This window comes from Apteryx rowi, unplaced genomic scaffold (assembly GCF_003343035.1).
Source record: "Apteryx rowi isolate R43461 unplaced genomic scaffold, aptRow1 scaffold_240, whole genome shotgun sequence".
Taxonomy (NCBI): Eukaryota; Metazoa; Chordata; class Aves; order Apterygiformes; family Apterygidae; genus Apteryx; species Apteryx rowi.
The window spans coordinates 1,175,696-1,201,961 of record NW_020448753.1 but is presented as its reverse complement, the minus strand read 5'-3'; the positions used below and the strand labels follow the sequence as shown (position 1 = coordinate 1,201,961).

General features: G+C 35.6%; 2 protein-coding genes across 2 annotated transcripts in view; one reads left to right on the top strand and one right to left on the bottom strand.

The window, feature by feature from the left end:
• SYN2 (synapsin II) overlaps positions 1-26,266 on the top strand; it is a 127,669-nt gene that overhangs the window by 13,994 nt on the left and 87,409 nt on the right. Inside the window, exon 5 of the mRNA XM_026066402.1 lies at positions 11,761-11,850. Coding sequence (XP_025922187.1) covers positions 11,761-11,850 — 90 coding nt within the window. The remainder of the gene's footprint in view (positions 1-11,760; positions 11,851-26,266) is intronic.
• TIMP4 (TIMP metallopeptidase inhibitor 4) overlaps positions 17,025-26,266 on the bottom strand; it is a 29,614-nt gene continuing 20,372 nt past the window's right edge. The window contains exons 2-5 of the mRNA XM_026066428.1: positions 24,966-25,063; positions 20,079-20,193; positions 19,278-19,402; positions 17,025-19,102 (exon numbers count right to left, since the gene is read on the bottom strand). Of these exons, the coding sequence (XP_025922213.1) occupies positions 18,905-19,102; positions 19,278-19,402; positions 20,079-20,193; positions 24,966-25,063 (536 nt within the window). The 3' untranslated portion in view covers positions 17,025-18,904. The remainder of the gene's footprint in view (positions 19,103-19,277; positions 19,403-20,078; positions 20,194-24,965; positions 25,064-26,266) is intronic.

Sequence of the window (26,266 nt, the reverse complement as noted above, 5' to 3'; positions counted from 1 at the left end):
GGAGCAATTCACACCCCTCATTTGAATTTGAAGCACCTGCCCTTAATTTTTCAGTGCAATGCTTTTCATCCTCTGTCTGCAGACATAGGTTTCAATGCCTTTCCCAATAGACAGCAATTTGTATTTAATCTGATCTTATAGAAAGATGGGGAGCAGGGGGAAGGTTGCCAGGAACATTGGTCTAAAGTAAGTCTTAAGACTTGTGTTTTCCAGTGTTTGGACATATCTATTTCCTTTACGTGTATGTCAAAAGTTCAAAACACTGTACCACCCTTTGAAAATTTATGATAGTAGCAACTGTGACAAAGAAGATATTGCAATGCATCTGTGTGGTGAAGTGTTTGCATACTGAAATATGTTAATGATTTGGGATTATTACAGTACTCCTGTTATTTCATTTCTGTGATAATACTATTAGCTCATGAAAAATTCATGATCCAGACTTCTGATATGGATTTAGCCTAAAAGCTAGAAAGAATGTCAGAAAACCCCTTACCTAGGGGAGAAGTATGAGTTTTATAAAAAGTGTTATTCTTTGTTATTAAGCACATGCAGAGCTGTGGAGGAATCATTTTAAGGTTCCTATCTTCTCTTACCATGCTGCAATGTTTTGTTGCATTGACATGTTGCAAAGTAAGAGCCTTGTGTATTACTTGCCCTGCTCAAACGAGACAATAAATTGGCCAAGTTCGATTTAAAGTTATGTCAAATTACACTCTCCTCACTGGATTCCTGACTGATCTCAGAATTTTGCTCCTGTCTAACGGTGAGCAGAACCTGTTGTAAAACGCTTATCAAGGAGTTTTTATAATAATCAAAAGAAAAACAAAAAACTGGCCTAAGTACCTGAAGGTATGATTTGAAATTATTTGAAGTAGTGATCTATATATTTTAGTATTTCTGTTTTCCTTTAGAAAATGTTATTATGAAATAAGTGAGAAATTCCATTAACTGATGCTAATGGAATTATATAGAATATTTCCAATAGCACATGGTGTAGGTAAGAAATGTAAGGAATTGTGGAGGCCAGAAGTGATTGGAAAATGTGATGACAATGACAGCACCTGCAAGAACAGATAAAATACCATGTTTATGATTAAGGCTGGGAATATAATACAAAACAATTTTCCTGTGGATTGGGTTGATTTAAAAAAGAAAAAATTCCTTCTGTCCTGTGTGTATCCTTTTGTGTACTGCCTATTAAGATTTATGTGAAATTTGCATGGCTAAATGTCTGCATTAAGTGGACCCTTCTTTTGATTATATTCTCAGTTGCAAATATTGATGATACTGGTGCAGTCTTGTCAAATCACAAATTATTAGCTGTTCATCCATATTGTGTATGGCAGATAGCCAATAAGTGGAATTATACAATGAGGTGGAATTAACTAATGACGTTCCTAAACACACAGATCTCCAGCTGAGTTGTCAGGGACTGTAAGGTTCAATGTCCATAGCTACTATAGATAGAGCACTTTATTTCTGTTAAACCTTAACTATCACACACTAATTATATACATTATAGTAGCTGGATTGCTGCTTCTAGGTTCAGATAACGTTTTAACAGTGCAAAGACTGTGGAACTGCAGCAATTGTCTAGTCCAACTTTATATGCTCAAAGAGAAGGAAAATCCTCATAAAATCAGTCAGATTCTGTGATAGCCATTCCTTTACTAAGAAGGAGAAAAATAGCATCTGTGGCTGGCTGCAGATCTGTTCTTTTGTTTCTGTGCCTCGGGAGGCTCCGTAACAGTGGCTGGTCTAGAATGCTCCAAGGATCTGCTGATACATTAATTACACATTTACTCTGGTGAAGGAGATGACACAGCCTGCAACATAATAGGTCTACAGAAAACATTTGTGAGCTATATGACCTTAATTAGCTGTTGCCAGGCTGGAAGGGTCTGTATTTAGCTTGAATACTGGCCTGATATATTCGTAGAGGGGAAACAGAAGCCCACTGTAGCATGTCAAGCTACTGCATAGTCATAGCAGCTTGTGAAGGGACATCTGTCACTGCATGGATGGGAAAGCTGGGTGTTGAACAGCCTTGGCCTCCAGTGAAGAAAAAGCTATTGATATTTTGGCAAACTGCTACGTCATTCTCCAGTCTAATTATCTGGGAGGTAAAGGAAAAGAATAGGAGCTTTTTACTGGTGGTCACAGAGTGGAATTAAAACCCAGAAGATGGATGCATCTGTATTATTTTAAAGACAGTTGGAAGATCCTAGCATTTGCTAGCACAATAGATCATAGCGTTGCAGATGTAAACCTATCTTGTACTGAAACATCTTCAAAAGATCCCTTGACTTTGTCTGCTTCATTGTAGGAGTTTATTGTTATTAAGAACCTTAAATTCAGGGAAGGCCATAGAGCGCTTTATCATGTCAAAAGTGATTTTCTTGCTTGTCAGTGATCATTCTGAGAGAAGGCTGGTTATGGCTTTTACTTCAGCCAAAGTTGTTGTTATTACAAATCTCCTGCTTGTTTCTTTTCCTACAGCTTATGACTGAATAGCCAAATACCTTTTTAGCAAGTTGTTTGACATTTTTTCTTTCTTGTTCCTGTTGCTAAGCTTACCTAATTCCATGCCTTCGTGTGTTGTATTTTGCTTTGCATCTCTTTTGCAGATGTTATCTGTCTTTGTCTTATTGAGCACTCACTTTGCTTTTTTTTTTAGAAGGTCTATTTTAAATGCCCTTTGTTGCTTTCTTATGATATTACAGTATTTCCCCCCTCCTTGTTTCTTCCTTCTTCATGTATTGCTGGTAGAAGTTGCTCTCTTGTGCTTTTCCCCCTGCAAGCCTTACTCTTCTAATCTGAGCAACAGATTGGGGCACTGGCAGGAAACTTGTAGGCGCTCTGCGGGGAGAAGCATATAAAAGAAATGAGTTGTGTTCATTCCAGCTTCCTGTTGACTCAAATTATTGAAACTATGCTAATAGGCAGACACAACCACACAGATGAGTTTCAGGATTGTGTCAAAATATCTTCTGGAGAATGAAAAACAGATAAAATGAACGTGCACAAGGAGAAAAGTCTTTTGAAAACCTATTTACTGTAAATTTACTTTTATGAGAGGCCTTTCAGTGATACTTCATGTCTATTTTGGAGCCAGAAAATACAAATTTTGTTACCAAATATTCATTGCACTTTATGAAAATTCTGTGCTCATTAACAAAAAAGAAATATGTACAATAATGCTGAACAAAAGGTTAGAATCGGGCTGGTTATTGCACTTCTCTATATGCCAGAAGGGTCCTTACTGAAGGATAAAGGTAGAAAATGTGTCCCTGCAATCTGGCTTTGACTCAGATTCAGGGAAGGAAGTTAGGAACAGTCAAATTTAATGTCTGTTAACAGTAGAAGTCTTAGAAACATTAAGATCTGTGTTAGGGTCAAGGGCTATAGTTTATATATTTCATTGAATGAAACCTCGAGCCAGCGTTGAACTTTATTGTTTCAAAGATTGTGGCACGATTGATGAGTTTGATAGCTAATGCCCGGGGCATGGGCAGCCAGGGGCTAGAAGCATTCAGACCCCACCCAGACAACTTTTTGAGTAGCTTTTTCATACCCTCCCATTTTAGGACACTACTGTAGCAAGAGCAGTTGCTTTCATTCACTTCAGCACTGGAAGTCAGGTGCTGTCCTGTTTGTCAAGCAGTGGAGCTGCATTCTCGGGACTCGGAACAGTCGTGGGGCTGGCAAGGTTTGAACAGCTCTGTCTGATACTGTGTGCCAATCTCTTAACACTTTTAATTTGCATATTTTCAAATATTTACGTAAATGATAGAGGTCTTTCTTTAAAACAGTTTTGTGGATTTTATTCACATGAAAGGTATTGGATTTAGAAGACAGACTTCTGTTTATCTATAGGGCGGCTAGAGAACAAACTGTCCACGTGCTGTTCTTCCAGTGTGTCTCAGCCCTGATCTGAGCAGAACTTTCTTGGGCATAAAAACTGTAGTTTAATTAGCTGTCAGCCAGTAAAGATTTTGGCCTCTTTGCTCAGTCTGCCAGTTAAAGCAAAACATGTTGATGGATTTGTAGTGCGAGAGCTGAAAGTAAATTCTCAAAACTGTGTCAGAATGAAGGTGAAAATGTTTTAAACTTCTTGGTCTTGCACCAATATAGAGATATTTTGAGTTTAACCTATTCTTGCAATAAAAAGGGACAGAATACTACATTGAACGTTACTTGCTTTTACAAGCAACATTACTTTTGTCAGCGTTTACTGTTATGAGGCTAATTTAATGCAAAAATAGACTCAGATTTTTTCACTACATTCTTGACTTTTGTGGTAGGTTGTTGTCACTCTGCCTGGCTCTTCTCTCCACTAAAGAGCAGCGGTAGGAGCTCTTGACATCCATAACAGACTTCCATTGCACTGAATGTTTCTAGTGGCAGAAAATCAAAACAGACTTTTAACCACTCCTTAGCTTCTACTGAAAGAAACTATATTTAAATAGGGGTAAGGCTGTAAGACTGTGGTTCATATGCTCTGTATTATCTGCTTTTGCTAGTATAGTACTGAAATTCAACAATCATATTTTTTGTTTGCTTAAGTCAAATATCCATAAATGAAGGCCAGACTATGTAAATTCATTTTGATTTCCTGTGCAATCTTCAATTTAAAAAGCAAACCCGTGTGATATATTCCTCATGAAAGCACCTTAGAGGATAAATTTTACTAGCCAGATACTAGATAGAGATTATATCTATTTCTTTTATAAGGCTATGGTCACCCAGTGATTTGGAGAAGCTGGGACCTAGAATCCCTTTCCTAGAAAAAAAAAAAAAAATTTGTGACCCATCCTGGAAACAGGCTGCCTTTGTGCTGCCTCCCCGTCCCAAGCTCCACTCTGTCCTACGTCCTCCTCCCTCCCACAGCTACGTTTCTCCCACATGAGCTTCAAAACTCTGACCAGTGCTAGTGTTGCCATCTGATTTCCTTGCTGTCATTCATTTATGTTTAGTTTCTATTCTGAACTGCAGTTTGCAGGATGCAAAGTGTGGTTGCCTTGTTTCTTTTGTTAAGTCTGGTAAATAACATGTCTGTTCTGTGAAATATATTTTTCTCTAAGTTTATAATCCAGTTTAAAATGCTATAAAGCATTGCATAGTTTGGATGCTGGCCCCTTCAAAGATCTTCTCTGTGTTTCTGTACGTGAGTGAATAGCTGGAAGCCAGTAGAGCATATGCAAGCTAATAGCCCATGGTCTTAAAAGAGAGTGTCTTGTACATGCACATGATTGCATGTACCTTTTAAGAAAATGGAAAAAAAAAAGTAATTTAACTGTATATTTAGACAGCTTTAAAATGACTTTTTCTTCAAGCTTAAACAATTAAGTATAGAAATAACATTTTGTTTCTGAAAGTAACTTCATACAGAGACACCTCTACATCTGCACAAACTTTCATTAGCTACAAGACTGCTTATGAATGAATAAGGGAGCGCTATGTCTGCAAAAATAATTTGTGTAATAGGGTAGGTTTCCTCCTACTTTACTGTAAAGTTTCATTGAATTCAATATTGTTATAAAAATTTATTCTTTGAACTGGAGAATCTCAGGATATTAGCATCTTAAAAAACAAAAAACCCTCTCTTTATTGTAGTAAGCCCCAAACCCTTTTGAGAAGTGTTTAAGCAAATGCCCAAGTGCTGTTAAAGTGAGCAGGTGCACAAATGTTTCCTTGAATAGGACACTGAACTGGATGTTCCCATAATAGTGGAGTGAACTGCACATTCTCATTGCTTTTATTTGAATGACTCAGGAATGACTCAGTTCCATAAAATTTTGTTTCCCTCTGTAACTTTTCATTTTAAAATAAAACATTCTGGAAGGAGTCTTGATCTAGGTCTCATGATACTAATTTTTGATAATTCTTTTCTAACAAATGTCTAGATCTATTTCTACATTTCATGCTCATTAATAACTATTTTTCCTTCTTTTGAATCTGCATGTCTTCCTTAAATCTCACTTTCCTCACTGTTTACAGATTTGGTCACTGCCTCTTTCATTGGCCCAGGTGTTTCTCATTGCCGGATGCCTTGCTACTCAAATTTGCAAGCCAAGATGAAATGTTTTTCTGTTTCCAACTCTGATCCTCTTTTAGCTTTTTTTAAAATCCCTCTTTAGCTTTTCCAACTGGTGGAGAAAACTTTTTTTTTTCCTCTCATGGGTGCACTCTGATAATTTGTAAGCAAAAGCTCTGCAGTCCTTCCAAAGGCATGAGGTTTTTATTTAAGGCTTTAGTTTTGTCCTTTAGAAATTCTTAATGATTTACGTGCCTTGTCAATCCAATTCTGATGTGAAAATATTCTAGCTGTTACTTACAGAGTGATTATCAAACAGCGAGATGTGCCTCACGGAGAAGAGGCACGCGTTCAGCAGGAGAGGTGCAGACGCCAAACACACTCCTTGGGAAATGCTGGGGAAAGTGCGACAGGGGCAGCCACGTGGTTTGGGGGAGAGGCAGCACAATCCACTCGGGCTTAGTAGCTTCATCAGGAGCTGTAAAGTGGCAGCCCAAGGGATAAAGAGGGAGCTGGAGAGGTGAGGAAACATCAGCTGCAGTCAAGGTTGGAAGGAAGGAAGAGATGCTGTTAGTCCCAGAGTGATGGGTCAAACAGCAAGAGTTGAATAAAAATCTAGTGGGGGAGAGCAGCTCAGCTCAGTGAGGCCCAGAGCGTTGCCACTTTCTCATATCAGCTGGGACTGCAGAAGGTTTGGAAAACACCTTATCGGTGTTATAAAACTATCCACTTGGATTACAGTGCAGGTTCCATATAACTTATCTCTCCATTCGTAGTCGCACTGTGTTATCTTTAGCTTTGCATGGTAATAATGGAAAACTACTGGAAGGGCATCAAGCTCTTTTGTCAGTTTGCCTCTTTCCTGTATTCCATTAACGTGCTCAGATTGATTTGTATGCGGTTTCATTTTTAGGTTGCCATGCCCAACTTTCAATGAACTTCGAAAGTTTGAATACTTTCATTAAGTTGTCTGTCAGATGCTGCTGACAGAGCGAAATGTGTAAGTTACAGCCAGCAGTCTGTTCCCTTTGAGTCTCATATCAGGTATCAAATAGCAAATCAAATGTGTATATACTCAGCCTTCTGGAAAAGTATTTCATGTTTACTAAAGTATAACAGGAGACATGTAGGTCAATCACAGTAAAGAGCAAATATAATGCAGAGCATAAAATGAGTGACACAGGTACTCTTCAGATAACAGTAATTTAAAAAAAAACCAGCAAAACACAAACACAGAAACTAAAAATAAGGCATGGTGAAAAAAACTGGTTAAAATAAATTCTTTCCCACAGAGTACATATGTCAAAGATTCCCTTCCAGCCCCTTCCTCATCAATCACTTGATAATTTCTTCTCCCTCTGAAGGGTCTACAGTGTTTGTCTCTAAGTCTGTTGGACACCAAGGACCCCATGAGATGCTAATGTTAATGATATTGCGTCTCTATGCTTTTGCATGTCTCTGACTCTCATGAGGCTGTCATGTTTTTCTGAAATGACAAGTCACACTTCCAAGCCTCAACCTAAGAGAAGATTTACTTCAGGACATGTTAAAACATTTTTCTGGGCACTGTCTGAAGGAGTCTAAAGAGTCAATGTGTCACCTTCTCTATTAATTTCCTATAATAGCAAGATAATATAAACCAACCTATTAACAAATGTTTAATTCATTTGGTAAAAGGCAAATTTATTTATGGGAATCCAGAAGTGAACTGCAGTTGCATTCAATTTCGTCATTCTTTAGGCACGCCTACAACTCGGAGCAGTCAAAGGTAGGGTGAATGTCATTTGAAAGTATATTTGCTTACAACAGAGGGACTCAAAAAATGTTCTGTCTCTCATATAAAGTTTTTCTGTCTCCCTAGGATTAGACAGCATCAGCTCATCTGGTTTGGTGATCCCAATTTTGTGATCATTTAAGTTGTTACCATGAAGTATTAGATAGTTAGCTGGAGTTCTTTCACTGTCAGTAGGAGCAAGCCTTAAGTTTTAAAAAGCACGGACAAAAAATATCCAAAAGAAAGGAAAATCTCTGAAAGAATAGCTCAGGGGTTCTTCCCTAGTAGGGAATAATTGTACAGGCAAATGTGAAGTAGTTTATTGCATGAAAATCTTATTCCACTTACCAGAAAACTCCCCACTGGAATGCACAGTGATACATATCCTTCGATCTGGCAAGATTAGAAGATTGCAGGAATTAAAGGTAACACAAAGCACCATCTGGAGTATATAAATTTAAATATCTAATGATTTTTTTTTAAAGGAAAAGTTTGTGCAGCTTTGGTGTTCATCTGAGCATTTCAGAGATGACTTGCCTAATTAAGTGCATTTTAACTTGTCTAAAATGATAAACAAGTTCCTTATTCACATCTTTGTGAGGAGAGTGATTTTTTTTTTTTTTGCAACTGTTAGTTGCTTGATTACAGTACAATATATGCAGTCAAATTTATAATATCCTATTCTCAGTGTAATGAAACCCTGTAAAGCTTTCATGTGAAATCAAAGAGACTAAGTGTCTCTTTGACTAAGTGTTTCTTCTTATCTGTATCATACTTTGGAGAGTAGAAAAAGTGCAGGTGGCTCTTTACTGCTCTTTTATGGAGACACCATCTCTAGGACAAGATGAAAGCATTTCATCCCAAAGATGTTAGAAAAAGAGAAGAGCTGATGTTACAAAGGATGTTACAAAATCTGAAGATTTAGAAAAAAATCTGGATACACTTACCTGAGGATCACCATATTAGAGCTGAGAAGGACAAAGGCATAAAATTTAAAAATGAAGAGTAAATTCAGCTAGCTAAAATAAGAACTAAAACATTCTTTCTGCTTTCTTGTTCTTTCCTCTCTGAGAAGTTGAAAAGATTCCTGCTGAAATGTTAAGCTCTATGACGTTGTTTTGCTAGATAACTGTTAAAAATCACTCAGGGATTTTTGGCATCCATGTAAAATACTTTATTTAAATGTAGTGTAGCTCTGCCAGTCTTTTCTGTTTCATAAACATCCCATATCTGAAAATATTCAGCATTGGATTAGGTAATAATTCAGTCATTTATCATCTAAAAACATCTTGCTCTTTCTCAGGGAAGAATTTGATAAACCTTTCTGTGATTTAAAGTGAAATTTAAGGTCATTTTAGCTAGCCCAGTAAAACAAAACTCTTTCAAAATTCTAATCAAGGCAAAACATTGATTTGGTCAACTTAGCGTATACTTTTTTGTCTGAAGTCTAAGAATTGTCAAATCAAACTCATTAGTGTGATCTCCAGCAGACCTTTAAAAGTTGGTCTGGATGGAAAAACAGAAAAAGTGGCAATATGGTATTCTATACTCAGCATATTTGTAAGCTTTGTATAGCTTACAAACTGTCTAGATACAACAGGATTTCCTGAAGTGGTCTTTTGCTTCAGTGAGTGTAAAAATATATATGTGTGTGTGTGTGTATATATATACACATATTTTATATATAATACATATATATTTGTTGTTGTTGAGCTGCTCAGAAGGAGAACATAAAAAAGGCACAATCCAGATCACGTTTTAAATGAATCAAAAGTTCATTAAAACATGAATAAAATTATTTTCATAAATTTCCCAGGAAAAATAAAGAAAAATACTGGATATCAGGAGGAGTTCAGGAATGTACAATTAGAACTGTGGTTTTGCTGTGGTGGTACTTTTTTAAATCTCTGGGAAAAATTGCCTTTTTAATTTATGTTAAAGTCGTTATGTGAATTTGGGTTACATTTATCGAGTTGCTTTTTGTGGGGAGAAAAGTTTGACAGGAGATTCATAAAGTTATAGACACACAGGTGAGGCAGCATCCCAGTAGGGGCAAGGGATAAACGCCCTGGTTACAGGAAATCTGAGTTCATTTCTCTCCTCCACTTCAGGAAATTTGAACCTGCATTTTGTACATGCTATTTCATAGCTTAATCACTAGATTATAGGGTACTTTAGAGTGATACATTCATACTATCTGTGGTTCTTACTGTTTTATTTTAAGTAAGTAAACATCCACTAGTATCAATCTGAAATATAGCTGTCTTACCTCTTAAGTAAATGTCATAACCCCTACAAATATAGTCATTTTCTCCCTGCTTTTTGCTTGCTTTCATATGATTTATTTTCATAAAATTTATCAATCATGACTTCTTTAAAGGATATTTCTTAAAGACATGTAAATTTGTTTTAACAATAGTTCTCCGTGGTCCAAATAATTGCTTGGCATAAATCATGTATTTAATAGGCAGTATTTGTTCATGAGATTTCAAATTTGAATCTTGGATAAGGACAGAAATAAATAGTAAGTTGTCAGGAATCTTATTCACAAACCTACTTATTTTGGTAGCTGTGATAATATTTCCTTTCCTTGAGGTTTTTTGTACGGTATACTATCCAACTCGAATTTCTTAAGCTTCTGGTGAAACCTACTCATCATTAAGGCATTTTCCACTGGCTTTCAAAATTTAAATATGTGTTTTACCAAACCTAAGTAAACACCACTAAATTAAACAAATTTTCTATGCCAGCTGGAAATGCAATAAAAAGCCTTCATTGGTGTTTTTCCTTTAAAGAGTTTTTGCTATCCCTGCACCCTAAATTGCATTAACAGAGTAGGTATTTGACCAAACTACATTATGGACAGAGTTCTATTGTTCTCTGCTTTTTTCCTGTTTGTAACCAGCAAATCCCACTATTCAAACTGTTGGGCTAAGTTGTTTATGTCTCATGTTGGCATAATGACAATTAAATACATCACAGGCATGTACAAGCCAAAGCTTTGGAGTCTTGAAACAATAGTGGTCTTCTGACTGCCAAAGCCGCCTTGCTCCCTAGAAACTTCATTTGCTAAGCTGTGATTTCAAAAGTGATTTAGTTTTTAAACTGTTAGAAGAGTTGATCTGTTCACTAAAGAAAACAGCTCCCAAGTGCGTTTATATTTAATAAAGAATTCCATGTCTTTTTGCATTTTTTTAAAAATTATTTTAAATATATTTTTAAATTATTTAAATGTTTGTGTTGCCTTGCTTTCTGCGTTATGTTACTGCAGTCCACATTATAGGTAGAGTGGTTATGTGTGTCGGGGGGGGAGGGCCCAAAAAGAAAAGATCAATAGAAATGCCAACAACATGTAACCCGTTTAAATTACCAAGAGCTTTGTTAACTGAAGACACTGAAGGGATGGCCATGTGGTTATGGTAGACGAGTAAAGCCTAGAAAATTAAAATTCTGTTGTTTCTTCTTCGCATGGCTTGTTATACGTGACATACAGTTAATAACTGCTTTTCTCTATTCTCCAGTTTTGAAAAATTGCCTTCATCAGGGTGCCAGAAGGATAAATTAATGTGAAGTCTGATCTTTAGATCAAAGGTGGTGAAAAATACAACATTTAAATGATTTTTTTTTAAATCAAAAAATGAGTGCAAGATATGCAAAGTGCGAGGTATCCTAAAACCAGTATTCCAGTGTATTTCATTTTCTGTACATCTGAAGGATTGACTCTTAGAGATATTATTCTTTGTTGCTCTATATAAGGAGGTCATAGCTTGGCTGGACTATAAAAGTATGCTTGGGGAGAGAGAGGGAAAGCATACAGTAAGTATGTGTGTATTTGATGCTGAGTTTATGTAACACACAAGTCAAGAAGCAAAATGACAGTAAGATCATTTCAGTAGAACGTGGTTTCTTTCCTAAGCATTTTGCTTTGTTTTGTTTTATTTTACAGTTTGCCCAGCTGGTGTCTGTCTACAAAAGTTTGGGTCCAGAGAAGTTCCCATTAATTGAGCAGACGTTCTACCCAAATCACAAGGAAATGGTATGTGCAAATATCAGTACTAAATTCAAATACTGGCTATATAAAACAGGAACTATAAACGCACGTGATTCATTTCCCCCTCTTTACTGTCTCTGTTTTAAAAGCCATGTTGGAAGCTTTCAGTGGGATGAGACTGGGTGACCACTTTAAAGCACTGTAGTGTTTAACTGGAAGATTTTCAAATCTGAAGCTAGTCATCTAATTTCAGACCTTAAAGAGATTAAATGGTTCTAAAGACACAAAGCAACTATTAAAGAGCAGGGGCTACGCTTATGGTTTGTTTTCAGCTTAATCTTTTGTGATGCATTCCAAGGGTTTATCATCTTTGTGGATGATAGGTAAGGCTGGATTCATGTCTGTGTAGAACATAGAACTCATTTACAGTCGCATTGTTTGTGATCTTTGTGTACCTGCGTTGGTATTGTTTCATTCCCAGTCCTTTACATACAGAAATGGATTCTTAAAAATGACACTCATGACCTTTGCTTACCGTATTTTTTCCTAAAATAATATTATCCTGCAGATTTTAGATCTTCAGATGCCTTTGATGTCTATTCTTCCTGTATTTCCTTAAGGTATTAAAAAAAAAAAAAAAAGAACAGCTGCTTCTCGTCAACCATGGATAACTTGGAAACTGAAGGTACAGAGGCAGCTGAAAAAAACTTGCTATTTATGCAAGCTGCCTGTTTCTTGAAAAAGTTCAAGATAACTTGTAATCTTTAGTTCCCAAACCTACTTTGTTAAGAGGAACATATGCTTTCACTCCTGGTACATGGTAATGAGACAAAGAGAGTAGTTCCTCAGCTACCTTAAGATGAATTTTGTTTGAGATCACTCTTGGGGTATTTTGTTTCATATGCTGTTTGCATCAGGAACAGTGTGTTTAGGTCATCACTGAGAAGGAGAGATGTCCTTTCTGTCTGGTGAAAAGGTAAAGTAGTAGTTCTATAGCAGTCTGTCTAATGATGCTTTAGGTGGAAGTGGGCAAGTGTATCTTATCCTCAGTAGTTTCTGAAAGTGTTTTCCTGAAACTGGTTGGGTGGGTGTAGGTAATAACATAGAGTTTCCAACCTGCAGATAAATGTGCAACTGTGATTATTTCTGTGCCTGAATATGAACATTTCAGGATCTAATGGCCCACAGAAAAGCATAATGTCCTATGCTGCAATTTTTTTTTGTTTTTGGTTTTTTACTTTTCTTATGGTTTCTAAACAGAAATTCTTTCCTGAGTATTTCTTTCTAGAGAAGATAATTTCAGCACTGAGAGAATTTGCTGATAGAACGGACTAGCGCAGAGGCATCAATTATTTTTAGAATATAATCCTGATCTTGCTGCTCAGCATGTCACACAGCTGTGATTCAAGTGCCCCAAGTCTCATTGCAATGTCATGATAAAAACGTTAGTTATCTGTGTATGTTAGGTCCTCAAGCCATAATTGCTGTGCGTCTGTCTGAGATTCTTGCCAGCGCTTCGTTATCATAAAGGACATCTAAGATAACCTTTAGTGATACCAGTTGACTAAGATTTCCTCTGAAGTCCTCTTTTTCCCACTTCTGTCTCCCCGTTTGGTAACAAATATAGTATGGTGCAGTTCTGCTGTATCTTCTGATGTATTGCGAGAGTGGCAGGATGGCTGTTCCCAGTTCTCTTCTCTTGCTGCTTTGGACTATTAACTTACAGATTTTTCCCCTTTTTTTGCCACATGTGACACTTCTTATGAAAAGAGCTTTCACCAGAGTTCTGTATTTAGTATGTTTGATACGCAGGAGTTTTGCAGAGCCAAAGAAGAATGGTGCTAATATAGAGGAGCAGATCAAAGTATCATCCTGAACAGTTGAATCTTTTCAAAGTGGGAGAGGTTTTTGATGATGGATTTGTCAGGAAAATGTACAGCTTTATAATTCTCTAAATTTTTTTAATGCAAAACAAGAGTTTTGTGCCTTGGGGATTAATTCATAACACATGGAGAAGCAGAACCACATCTCATGTCTTGCAATATGGTTTTTCAAATGGTAATAAGTTTTATATCTCTCTATATTCCTGAGAATGGCCAAGGTTTAAGCTGATTTGTAACTTCCTCACAAAATTAATTGTTCTTTCTTCATTATTTTATCAGCTGTTGTTCACTGTTTTGTTGCAACAGCATGCCTTTTTATGCCTTGTTTAATAGCAGCACATAGAAACAAAGAGAATACCTATAATTTGGGCCAAGAATTAATGTTTCAGCTTTTAATTTATATGTAGTACAGCCCTGGGGAAGGTCCACCAGATCAGTTGCAAACTGCTATTTTAAACAGCTGTTTGAATTCCAGTTCACCAGTAGAACACAAACAAGAAAATCTGCGTATGTATTTATAGGCTGTATTTTGTTTGCTAACAGAGTATAACAAATATGAGGATTTTTTCCCCCCCTCTTTCTTTGGGGTATTTGGTTCCTCATTGATCACTAATGTCTGAACCGATAAGTTTTTGTCTGGCTTGAGCTTTTGATTGTCAATATTATCCAAATCTCAATAATTTTTTACATATTTCTATGTCATGAACATTAATCTAGAGAGAATTCATCCCCATTTCGGTATGGTGTTGCAATGCGTGGTTTAGATGTACTGTAATAACTGATTTTGGTGAAGCTCATTTATTTGCTTTTTCCTTCTGAAGAAATTCTTGTGAAATTTGTGACTTCAAAAATAATCAGGCAACATGGTACCAGATAACATTTTATTGGAATTTCTACAATGGGTTATAAGATGATCTGGATAATGGAGTTTTCTTAGTAGGTGAATTGAAGTGATACCACACTATTTGAATGCTGTTGTCTTTTAAACACTGTTTATTAATTGTTGGCTGGTTTGATCTTGCTTCTACAGAAATTGATGTTTCCCACTTAAAATAATTTGTGTAGTTACTCTTGTGTTTGTTCCTTCCCTTCTTATCCCCCCAAATTGCAACCTAGAGCTTTCCACCCAGTTCAAGCCACATTGTAGGGAGACAGGGGAAAACCCTGTACAGGACAAACTATTTTTCAGTCTCTGTGAATTGAATTTTCAGCTGAACATGCCAGAGGTAAACTTGTGCTTCTATTTCTCGTGCTGCTTTCATACTCAAGTGATCATTTGTACTGAGTCTTTAGACAGCAATAAAAGATAAATAAACAAAGATGCCATTCTTTTGTGTAAAACTGGAGCTGTTTTAATGAAACACTTTCTGAAACATAAACATTCATCTCAAACTGATTAAAGCTATACAAAATGCTGTAAGGCTTTTTGGACTCATTGCTATTTGAGTCATATCTACAGCCTTTCCCTCAGTAATTAGTTTTCTTTATTTCATTACATTCCTACCTCCTATGTTCTCTGTAATGAAAAAATGGCTTTTTCAACGTAATTGTTGGTCGTTTTAATTAAAACCTAACTGGAACATAGAGAAAGGACAACAATATGCAAGGTTTTTTTTTTTTCACACTGTTCATCTGTATGTTCTCCCTTCTCTGATCTCTAATTACAAGTCAAATGAGTCATTTTCAAATTAAGATCAAATGTTGTAGCCAGCTGCATTTCTGTTTTGACCTTCCATTTAACACATACGTAGTTTCAGGAAGTAAAAATTAGATGTTGTAATAATAGTCTACTGTTTGTAATAAATCAATGCCACTACAGCAAAAATCTTCATAGGAAAATAGCATATTCTGAAAGCAATACTGTAGTTAATCTTTTTCATAATCCTTATCAATGCTGAATCTCATGAAAAATAAACAGCCATTCTGGGAGGGTGTTTTAAAGCTTTTCTTGCCCTATTTATTGATATGAGAAAAAACATCTTTTTACAATCCATTATAGGAAGTTTGGCCAGATTTATGTCCAGACAGAAATCAAAGTTGTCAGCTGTTAATTTTGAAACACCTTATATCAAATATTTTATGACAAGTCAAATACAAATTTTTTAAAACTAGTTATAGAATACAATTCGTACTTGTTTCTTTATAAATATTAAAAAATACATATTTTTACAGCGTACATAAAGAAGGCAGCAGTTAGTTGTGTTTAAGGTCTGCTTACTGTATAAGTGAAATAGAAACAGAACTATGTTAAATTAAAAAGACAGAAAATATCTGTTTACTGCAAAGAACTATTCAGAATGCACCATTACATCAAAATGGATTTGGAAGCAAATGCTACACTGTACATGTATTGAATATTAATTAGCCATGTGCATGCTCAGACCTTGTGTGGTTATTAAGCTCTTACAGGCTCGTCTAGCAATTGTTTTGGTTTGACATGAGTAAATGAGGCCTGTTTTTTTAAGCCTGTTTGCAAATTAGTCATAGAAATGCACAGCACTGACAGTATTATATCTGCAATATCAGTACCTTTTTGGAAGAAATGTAGCCTTTGTATTTCATTTATATGAGTAGCCATAATAAGTTTATGGTCAAAATTGGCTTTCTGTAATTTTCTGTTTGTCTTTAGTAAAGCAGAAAACTAGGTAAGCTTTATATTTGGCAGTACCAAGATACTGTGTTTTAATTTAAGACTGTTAGTTAAAATAGCAAAGCTGATCTTCAATAAAATACAAAGGGAAATGTCGACTATTAAGGGATATAATGCTGTGCATTCCCGTAGGCCTTGTGCCATTTGCACTCCATTGGAATTAAACTACAGTTTGTTAATGTTTTATGTATTGGTACATAAATAAGGGGACTGTATTTGTTGAATTGTAATAGTTAGAACGTGCTGCATTCTCTTTTCCTGGAAAGTCAAAGCAAAACAAAGCGAATACATAAAAAAGCAAGCTGATTTGCAAGTTTGAAACCCTGTCCCTATCTAAGAAAATGTAGTGGCAAGCAGTGCTTTCTGGATATTCAGATCTCATGCGGTGTGGTACTTCAAATGTAACTGCTTCTGTCTTAGCACTAAATCATCTTTCTGTAGGACTAAGTGAAACGTGATAGGATTTCAACACAGATCTCTCTTTCTTTTGGTTTGTTCTATTTATTTCGTTTTACAGTCAGACACAACTTTAAAACCTTTATGCAAGTACCATTGTACGAGCTCCAGCAAAATAGAACCTCAGTGTGTTGCTTTTCTGCATATATATATATGTATATATATATATATGCAGAAGTTTACCCACAAAAAGTAAATAAGAATATTTGTTATTCTCACAGTAGTGCTTTCAAAGCAGCCATTGTCTGTCCTTTAAATACGGACTTGTGCAATTATAAAAATAATGGAAACGCTAGAACAGAATCTGTTGTAAAAATCATTTATAAAGTTTTTTGCAAGTATACATTATATATCCAATGCGACATATCTTAGACTGCAGATAGGATAGGTAGGACATGCTGAATTTTATGCCTAAAATACTCCTTCATTGAATTAGTGGAATTAGTGATGCCCATACGCTTAAAAATGTGATTATGTTCTTTGCAAGTTTAAGACCTGGTATTTTTTAAGGACTCTATAGCATACAGAGTAAAGGCACTATCTGGAAAACTGGACCCTTCTCTGAATTTTGAATGAGTCTGTAGACTGGAAATGTCAGAATATCATTAGTAGGAATAAGTAAAGTGTTTGTGTTAAAACTTTCAATCGATTCGATCTAACCAAACAAGAACAGAACTGTCTAAATTTTTTCTCTGCCTGTTCTAAATTCTCGTATGAGTGTAATTTCCCACCAAAATTGGAATGAAGTAGAAGAAACTCAAAGATAGGACTTGGAGAGAGCAAAATATAGGTCAGAACTGGCAGTGATCACACAACCTTCTTCTGTGCGATGGTTCTCATCCAGTATTTAGCAGACGAGCAGTTGGACAACTGTCTGAACTTTGGCATTTACTGAAATAATTCCTTAAGTTTTACCACTGTGAATTAAGTTACTTTTGTAAACTTAAATATGTGTAAGATTAGTTACTAACTACAGTAATCAATTCATAAAATTAAGACATTAAAAAAAATTAAAGGGCAAAATATGTTGTAACACTTATCTGGTTTATGAGTTACTAAATTCCTTGTGATGTAATACAATGCAAATTCATGAATGAAGAATCATTAATGTAAATTTAAACTGTTGAATATGGTCAAATATTTAAGAGCTTTTTTAGAAAACACTTGCCATGTAGGCTATTTAATATCTATTGCATATAGTTTTACATAAGCTTTTAAAGCCAAGGCTTGTAACCGTACTGAAATACGATGCTCTAGTCAGAGATGTAGAGGGGCATAACCAAGTACTACTGCTGCAGTGAAGATGGACATGGTTTCTGTCAACATAAGCCATTTTAGCCTGTCATAATTTGTGTTGATTCTATACAATACCTAAGCATTAGAACATCTGGCTTTTCTTTCTACAGTATATGCTAGTCCATAGGAATAATGAATTGGATGAGAGGCTTTTCATTATCACGGGTGTGTTTTAACTTAGTTATCAATGGAAGTTACAACTCTGTAGATAAAGCTATGACATAAGTAACATACAAAATAAGGAGCATAGTTTTTGTGGGTTTTTTAATCACAAAAGTGTTTAGCATGTTTCAACAGATAAGGGAAAAACATGGATCTTTGAATCTTTTTTATAGCACATTGTTATAATACTTTACATATACACTGTACAATAATTCTTTCATATCAGAAGACTTTCATACAGAAAAAATAGTTCTATGAAACATTTCTTCTTTTATCAGAAAGATGTGGCATAAAACATGGGGCTCTCTTAATCTGTAGGGTAACTGAAATAGGGGACAAAATTCTGACAATTCTTTTGTTCTTTTACATTCATACTGGTGAAAAGGAAAGTTGTTATGCCTTAAGGAACACAGAGGAACATTCTCAGCATGAGCCTCTCTCTACAAAGCATAACTTTACAGAGTAGCTACCTCCAGGAGATTTGTTCCTCTTCTTGCCTGAGTGCCAATTCCACAAACTCTGTACTTTAGCTGTACAGGACAATTTGTTTTTGTTTCTAAGCAACAGATACATTAGACAATGGCAGTTCAAAGCTGTGAGCGTGCAATGCTTGATGGAATTAGACTCCGAGACTTTTTAGGAAGTGATAATTTTAAGGTTCGCTGATATCAATAAACTCTTTTTCTGGGGGTGGGCCACCTCGGTACCAGCTGCAAGTGCCATCGCTTCGCTTGATACAGGCATAATGCTTGGCTTGGTGCCCATATAGCTTCCTTTCTATCAGCCAGTCTGTCCAGAGGCACTCATTTGGTGTGGTGATTGAGCAGGGCACCATGTAGCAGGTAGTGATCTAAATGTGAAATAGGACATTATTTCAGTATATTGAAGTTTTCTTTAAAATGACATTTATTCACAAATAATATTATAAAGTATTTTGTGTATAAGAAAACAGTTCCTATCGGTGAAAATTGCCATTTCCTCTAAGGCAGGCTCCACTGTTAGGCACTGTTTTGTTCTATACTTACTTTGCAGCCACAGCCCATTTGATATCTCTGATTAAGACTCTTCTTTTGAGACAAGGATAAATCATCCCATGGTTCAATGTAGTTGCATAAATGGATAAGGACTTTACCATCACTTAAAATTTGGCCTGCAGCATGGAAAATAAGAAAAATAAGGCAAACAGATGAAACTTCTCTAAATACTGAAATAAATTGCAAGAGAATCTGAAGTTTTTGGGGTTTTTTAATAGCACCAAATTAGTCATATTTCACACTTTTTTCAATGGTTATTAAAACTGTGAGAGCTATTTGGCTGATTACATGCTGAATAAATGTTAAAGATTTAAGAAAGATACTTCTCAAAATATGCTGATAACCTGCCGACAGGGGATGCAAATGCATCAGTATGTTAAACCAGGATTCCAGGGCTCCATAGAATAATCTGTAGTTACACATCTGTATACAGGTAGGCATGTGTAGTCTCATTAAACACATTTGCATTAATGGGAAAACCAGTACTGTTGGTTTTAAATTAATGGAAATGGCATACTTACTTACTAATGATATAGTTACTAATGATATAGTTACAATATAGTTCCTCTAAAACTGCTGTAAGATCTTCTGATGAATGATAGAAGACATAAGATCAAAGTATAATTATAGCCTTATATAATTTGTACATTCCATTCTGTTTGTACGATTTGGACTGTACATAAATACATAATTTTATAACAGTTGTATTTTTTTGCAAAGTCAATTGACTTTGATTTGACATTGAACAGTTACTTCTGTTTTTATAGGTATGTTAGTTTTGTTATATTTTACCTGTCAAAAGATACTGTTTTTTGTTGTTAGCTTCTAGCTTCACTCCACAGAGTGATGAATCAAAAGGAGTATAGACATATTGAACATCCTTCAGTTTTTCAAATCCTTTAAACATCTGAAAATTGTCAGAAAATGAAAAGTATGTCAGTAGTGGGAAACAAACATGAAAATTAGTTGCAAACAACAGCTATTATATGACGCACCTCTTGGAAAAATGCTCTTTAGAGTCTGAACTTATGGGAGAAAATACCAGCGATTAGATTCCATCTATATGTGAAATGAAACAAGTCCATTATTTTTAGAAGAAAATTAGGTCTTCATTTTTTAAATTATAGGTTTTTAAATGTGCTTTTTTAGTGTTTTTAATGGATCTTTAAAGAATTCTCTTCAAATTAGATTCTACTGGCATCTTCTGTTTAAGGAATAATGCAGACAGCATTCAGCTTAAACAAGGTACTGCAGTGTTGAATCTTTGAAGATGCAAGAAGTTCTCAATATATTAATATGGGAAATTCTATCTTGATCAGTGTAATGGCATGCAACTTCCAGAAAATGAAACATCATAAGAAACTGAGCATTGCTCTTATATTGTCATTAAAGCAAGCTCTTTTTCCATATCCAGTTCAGAATTATGTCCAATGTGACCTTCTGAAATAACTATTGGAAAATGGGATCCAGCTCTCAAATTTATAGCCTGCAGCACCAAAATGGAAAGGTTCAGAATCAAAGTCCATGCAGTATTCAGATCCCCTGCTCCTTAACTAGCATTTCCAGCTATGACAGTCATTCTTAAAGTAAACCATTCAAAGATCAAAACAAATCTAGTTATATCCAAATGTGAGAGGGAATCATAAGAAGCTAATCAACTTCAGAAAGCCTGTCATCACCTAATATGACATAACTGAAACCCCAACATGTAGGAGGCCCCATTTGGTTACATCATGCTGTGTGTTGACAGCTGTGGACAATTGCAAGGTTCACAGCTCCCAAGGGCAGGCTCTCCCAGTTGCAGCTGGCGTCACTGGAAAATACGGTCATGTTACTCAAGTTCTGTTGGGAGATTTAAACAGTACAGGGCACAAGAAAATACACTGTAATATGTTGATTTTTCTGAAGCCTTTAATTATGGGTTTAAAAAAGTCAAAATTGTTGTTATAGGGCTTCTGATCCAAAAATATTAGATGTGAATTTAAAATATTTAGTAAAATAAACAAACATCCAGCGAAAACAAAACAAAACAAGCAAAAAAGCCCAAAACGAAAACTATCCTATACAAAGCAGCAGTGCATGATAAAAATGTGTAAATTGATATTGGACAATGTGTTTATTTTTATTAGATAAAAGTAGTCTGGATATCTCAAAGTATATTTACTAGTTCAATTTGGAAGATCTTCTCAAAAAGATGGCCAAATGAGGAAGCAGGAGGAGGCTGCACATGTGTTGTAAAGAATTTGCTTCCCTGCCAGTAGAAAGCATCGGTTTGAGTTGTGAGCTGTCCTCAGGCCCATCAAGAGCCATCTGATTCCTGCCACCTTTGGAACGCGAATCCCCTGCTTCTGCTACCTTTAAATTCGCATTGTTCAGGGTGTGTTCTTCTACAAAGGACAGCTATCTAGGATAGCTGTTGTAAAGCTATATGAACTATGCAAGTATCCTATAATTTGAGTCTTGTCCACATTCATAAACCTTTGAGGGTATAGTAGGGTACAACTTTTCTTTGAATAACTCATCACTTCGTTTAAGTTAACTGAAGAGGCATTGTGCAGACAACGGAAATGAATTCAGCTGTAAAAACAAAAAACAAACCTTAACAACTTGCTACTTATAATGGAGATCTAACCATATTTAAACGAGTGGTCTGAGTTATGCTGGAGATGCAGTTTGGTATTAGTTAAATAAAAATCTTCATGTAATAAATGAGAAGGGCTTTTTAGGCTCTCATCAGTTTGGTTTTGTGAAATTCCAGCTCTGACTTACCTCTGGTTTTGACCTAGATGTTTGTTAAAACATTACTTAAGATTTAAACGTTTTGTTTAAGTCAACACATCATATTTGATGATCTTGATCAAATCGTCTCAGCTCTTAAAAGCGTGGATACTTTCTAGATAAACGGAAGAGATAGCTTGCCTTGCTTTCAACACTGTGCTATAATTTTTGTGCCATTTACATCTCGTGTTTTAGTAGGACTTTACTGAAGGTAGGAAATAGGGGTGAGGACCTGGGAGAATAGACAGATGTTAACCTGGTATTAAAGAAGTCTGTACTGACACTGCCGCTGTCCTACTGACACACAGGAAACGGTAAGGAGTTATGTAATTGTTGCGGTGTTAACCAAATTCTTAGTTATTCAGAGAGTGGAGATACACAAATGAGGTCACTGATCCATGCAGCTCATGGTTTGAGCATCTCTGACAAGCTATTTCTGTGACAATAATAGCACTCACAAATTAAGCTCAAATCTCTCTCTTGATTCAGAATAAATCTTATGTCAATCTGCCAATTGTCTCATTGATTTCACTGAGGTGGCCAAATCTGGCCCACAGTGTACATCATTATATTATTTTAATTGTTTCTTTTACATTTTCAAAATGTTTACAAGCATCAGCTATTTAAACTACCTCAGTCTCTTTAGTTTTGTATATTGATGCGATCTTTATAGTGTTATCCATACCACTTTCCCATTAAGTTTCCGTTTTTAAAAAGTGAGTTTTTCTTAGTTATTTTTCAGTATACCCAGTCCTGTTTGATTTTTACTAGTATGCCAATTGTCAATAGTATGCTTAGAATATAGCAGGTTACATAAGTTAGTTCCTGCATATGTTAGTTCCTGTGAGATTTACCAAGCACATGCAAAGTTGACTTTATAAGACTTTTTTTTTTTCTTTCTTTTTTAAGTGTCACACTGAATTTTCTAGAGATCCCACAAAAGATTTTCAGTTTACTGAACCTCTTTCTGGCTGTACACTTTGTATTGCAGAGCTTTCAAACAAAGATTCTATTACTGTGTGGGTTAAAGACAGTGAGCAAGGTGCTGGTTTCCAACTCAGCTGTACAACCTGTGTGCCAGGGTGAAAGCCCAGGATCTACTTCTGTTCTAGCTGGAAGTAGTACGACTTGGAAGGCTGGGACTATTGTGACCCCTTTGTCTTTAGCCTAAGCTTGTACGTAAAAGTAGAGAACATCTTTTTTGTAAAAGTGGAGAACATCTTTTTTTAAAAAATAAACCTCTCTGGTATGTCCAGTCCTAGCTGACTTGCTTTCTGAAGTTCAATGGAATTAAATGAAGATCTCTTACTGATGTTTCTGAGTTTTGAATAGGCCTCCACTTAGGAAAATGTGGGAGAAACTCCGAAGCATATGAATGGATTTCAGGGATTTCAGCGTGCTACCACTGAAGAACTGGATTATAGGCTGAAAATAATAACACAGACTACACTTCTCATTCTTTTTTGTGCCCACGTAGAAGATTTGCATTTCTGTAACATTGCTCACTTAAGTGTTGCACGGTAGCAACACAAAATTAAAGCCCTAATAGGAGGAGAGAGAATTTCTGTTGTATTTGTATGCTTATTTGCATAATGAAACATTTGAAACTGTCCTTAATGGCTTAAGAAGACAGAAACTATTGCAGGTGATGAAGAGAAAATATGGCAGGTGATGAAGAGTTTCAGGTTTTGTTGTTACAGGTAAAAAGAATTGGATTGTTGAAACTGATGTGTGTGTGTGTATGTGTACGTGTATGTGTGTACATGTATATGTAATGTGTGTGTATAGTATAAAACCTTACCAGAAATCATGTGTGATACTAGTCTTGTGAATATTTTGAGGTATTCTTGTCTGCCATAGATACTTGTAATTAAAACCTGGGGAATGTGAACTCAGTAATACCTAGAATACAATTACAGACAGTGAAAAACTTTCTCATCATCTTTCTTAGTAATTTTTCTGTGAGCTGATACAATTTGAGGGATTGGGTTTTTTTGTTTTTTTTAAAGCATGTATCAGTTCACGATAGTCTACTTACATGTTCCAAGTAAATATAATAACAAAAAAAATTCTATGAAAAATGAGAGATTAAACCACTTAGAAAACAAAAAAAAAAAAAACAAAAAACCACTAATATATCTTAGTTGAAAGATACCCTCTATTTTTTGTGTTATCCCAAAACTGGTAAATTATCTTTTTGACCTCAGTGAGGGTTTGATGGTGACTTGAATGGGATCAGGATATGTCTTCTAACAGTTTTTTAGTAAATATTTCCCCTCATTGGAGCTAAAGAAATAATAGAAAAATTCCATGAGATTCTGAATCACTTTTTTTTTTTTTTTTTTTTGTGCTTCCACTTTGCGTTTGCTTTCCTAGCAACATTCATACAAATGATTTGTGTTTGCATGAGGGAAGGTCTTCTGTTTCTGCAAATATCCCTGTTGACTTATGAAGACAGGTCCTTGCTATTTCAGCTGGAAATGCTTGGTCTCTGTTTATAAAGTTTGTATCATCCAGTTGGAGTTAGTGATATCATAATGCAACATAGGTGATCAAATATCCACCAGAAAGAGTAAACAAACATTGTGAATACCATTAATAGACTGAAGTATGTTTTCATAAAGTGTTCATCAAGCAATTGTGAATAACAAAATTGTCATCGAGATATGGTTATTTAGGAAATATCTCATGAATATCAGCACAGCTTCTCTTTTTCCTTTTTTTTTCTTTCCTTTTTTTTTTTTCCTCACTCCCGCTTTAAGTTTTCTGTATAGTTGATCCAGGTCTAACCTTGGAGCCAGCTGGATCCCGCTCCCAATTTGAGCAATTTGGGGCTAAATTGTACTCATATACATTAGTTACCAGTATTGAACTTCAAAATAGCTAAGTGATTCCATGTACCTTTATTTGTTTGATTTCATACCGGATCATTTTGTGGGTATCAAGAGGATCATCACTGGCAGGAACCACCTTTTCGCTGGATATTTTTGCACGGATCACTGTAATAGGGGGAAAAAAGTTTAAATGCAAATAAGCATATGCCTCATCTTCCAAGCAATGGCTAAAATTACATTTTTTCTTAAAAATTTTTTTTTGATAGATTAACATTGTTTTTTATTCTTTAGCTAAAAGTAGGCTTTAAAGCTTGTTATTATAACAACATTAGAGTTAACTACTGAAAATAAAAACACGTGGGCTACCTATGATATAAATACTTAATTTTTGACAGAAATATATCCTGTTGCTTAGACATTTTCTGGCATTATGCATTTAGGGCCAAAAGTTCAAAAAGTCTCAGTGCCATCCTTGAGTTAATACATCCATAACTAAGCTAGAGCAAGGCTGCTGAGCTGTTGAGGTTCTTGTTGCTTATGGCTATGAATGCTTATATTCTGGAAATCTGAATTAAGTAACCACTGAGTTGTGATAAATATTGTATGTCAAAAGACCTGAGTCCCTTAAAATTTGATAAAATACTCTCATAATCAGTGAGCAAAGGAAAGGAGAACTTCTGTTGATGACATGACAGTCTATCAGTTAAATAGATTTAAAGTCCACACTCAGAAAGACCGTGCCAGGCCAGATAAAATCTTCACTTTTATGTATGAAATTAGAAGACAAGAAATGGATAAGTTCGTTCATTCACTTTCCTGACACCATAGATTTTTAGCATTACTATTATCAAAATGCATCATCAGTTGGGTTAAACTCTAAAAATGAATTACTCTCTTTTTTTGATGCATTCCATTTATTTCCTATCTTTACACAAGGAAAGTAGGAAATTTTATGACAGAAGAAATAGTTTGTTCTCCTGCCTGTGTTTGTTCTAGTCATCTGTCCTAAATATATTATTGAAAAAAATATCAGGAATATTAGGCTGCAGAGAGAATAATAGAATTCTAAGAATATGATATATTACACTGAGGCCACAATTTCTCAGGGGACTTCTACCCCCCAAAAGTATTTAGCATCCTGTTTTTTCTCTCTCCTGTATGGCTGCTATTTCAGCTCCTCTACAGAAGTTGTACTTGTTAGAACAAATAATCTATATGGAGAGAGAGTGGAAAAGGCCTTGGCAATTAACAGTCCAACCCCAGTTCAACTGAAAGTTCACCTCACTGTGGTTCAGAGATGGATGTGTGCAAGCATTTCTGCCGTTTCTGAAGGGAACAGTTGCATTCTCTCTCTCTCTGTCCTAGGTA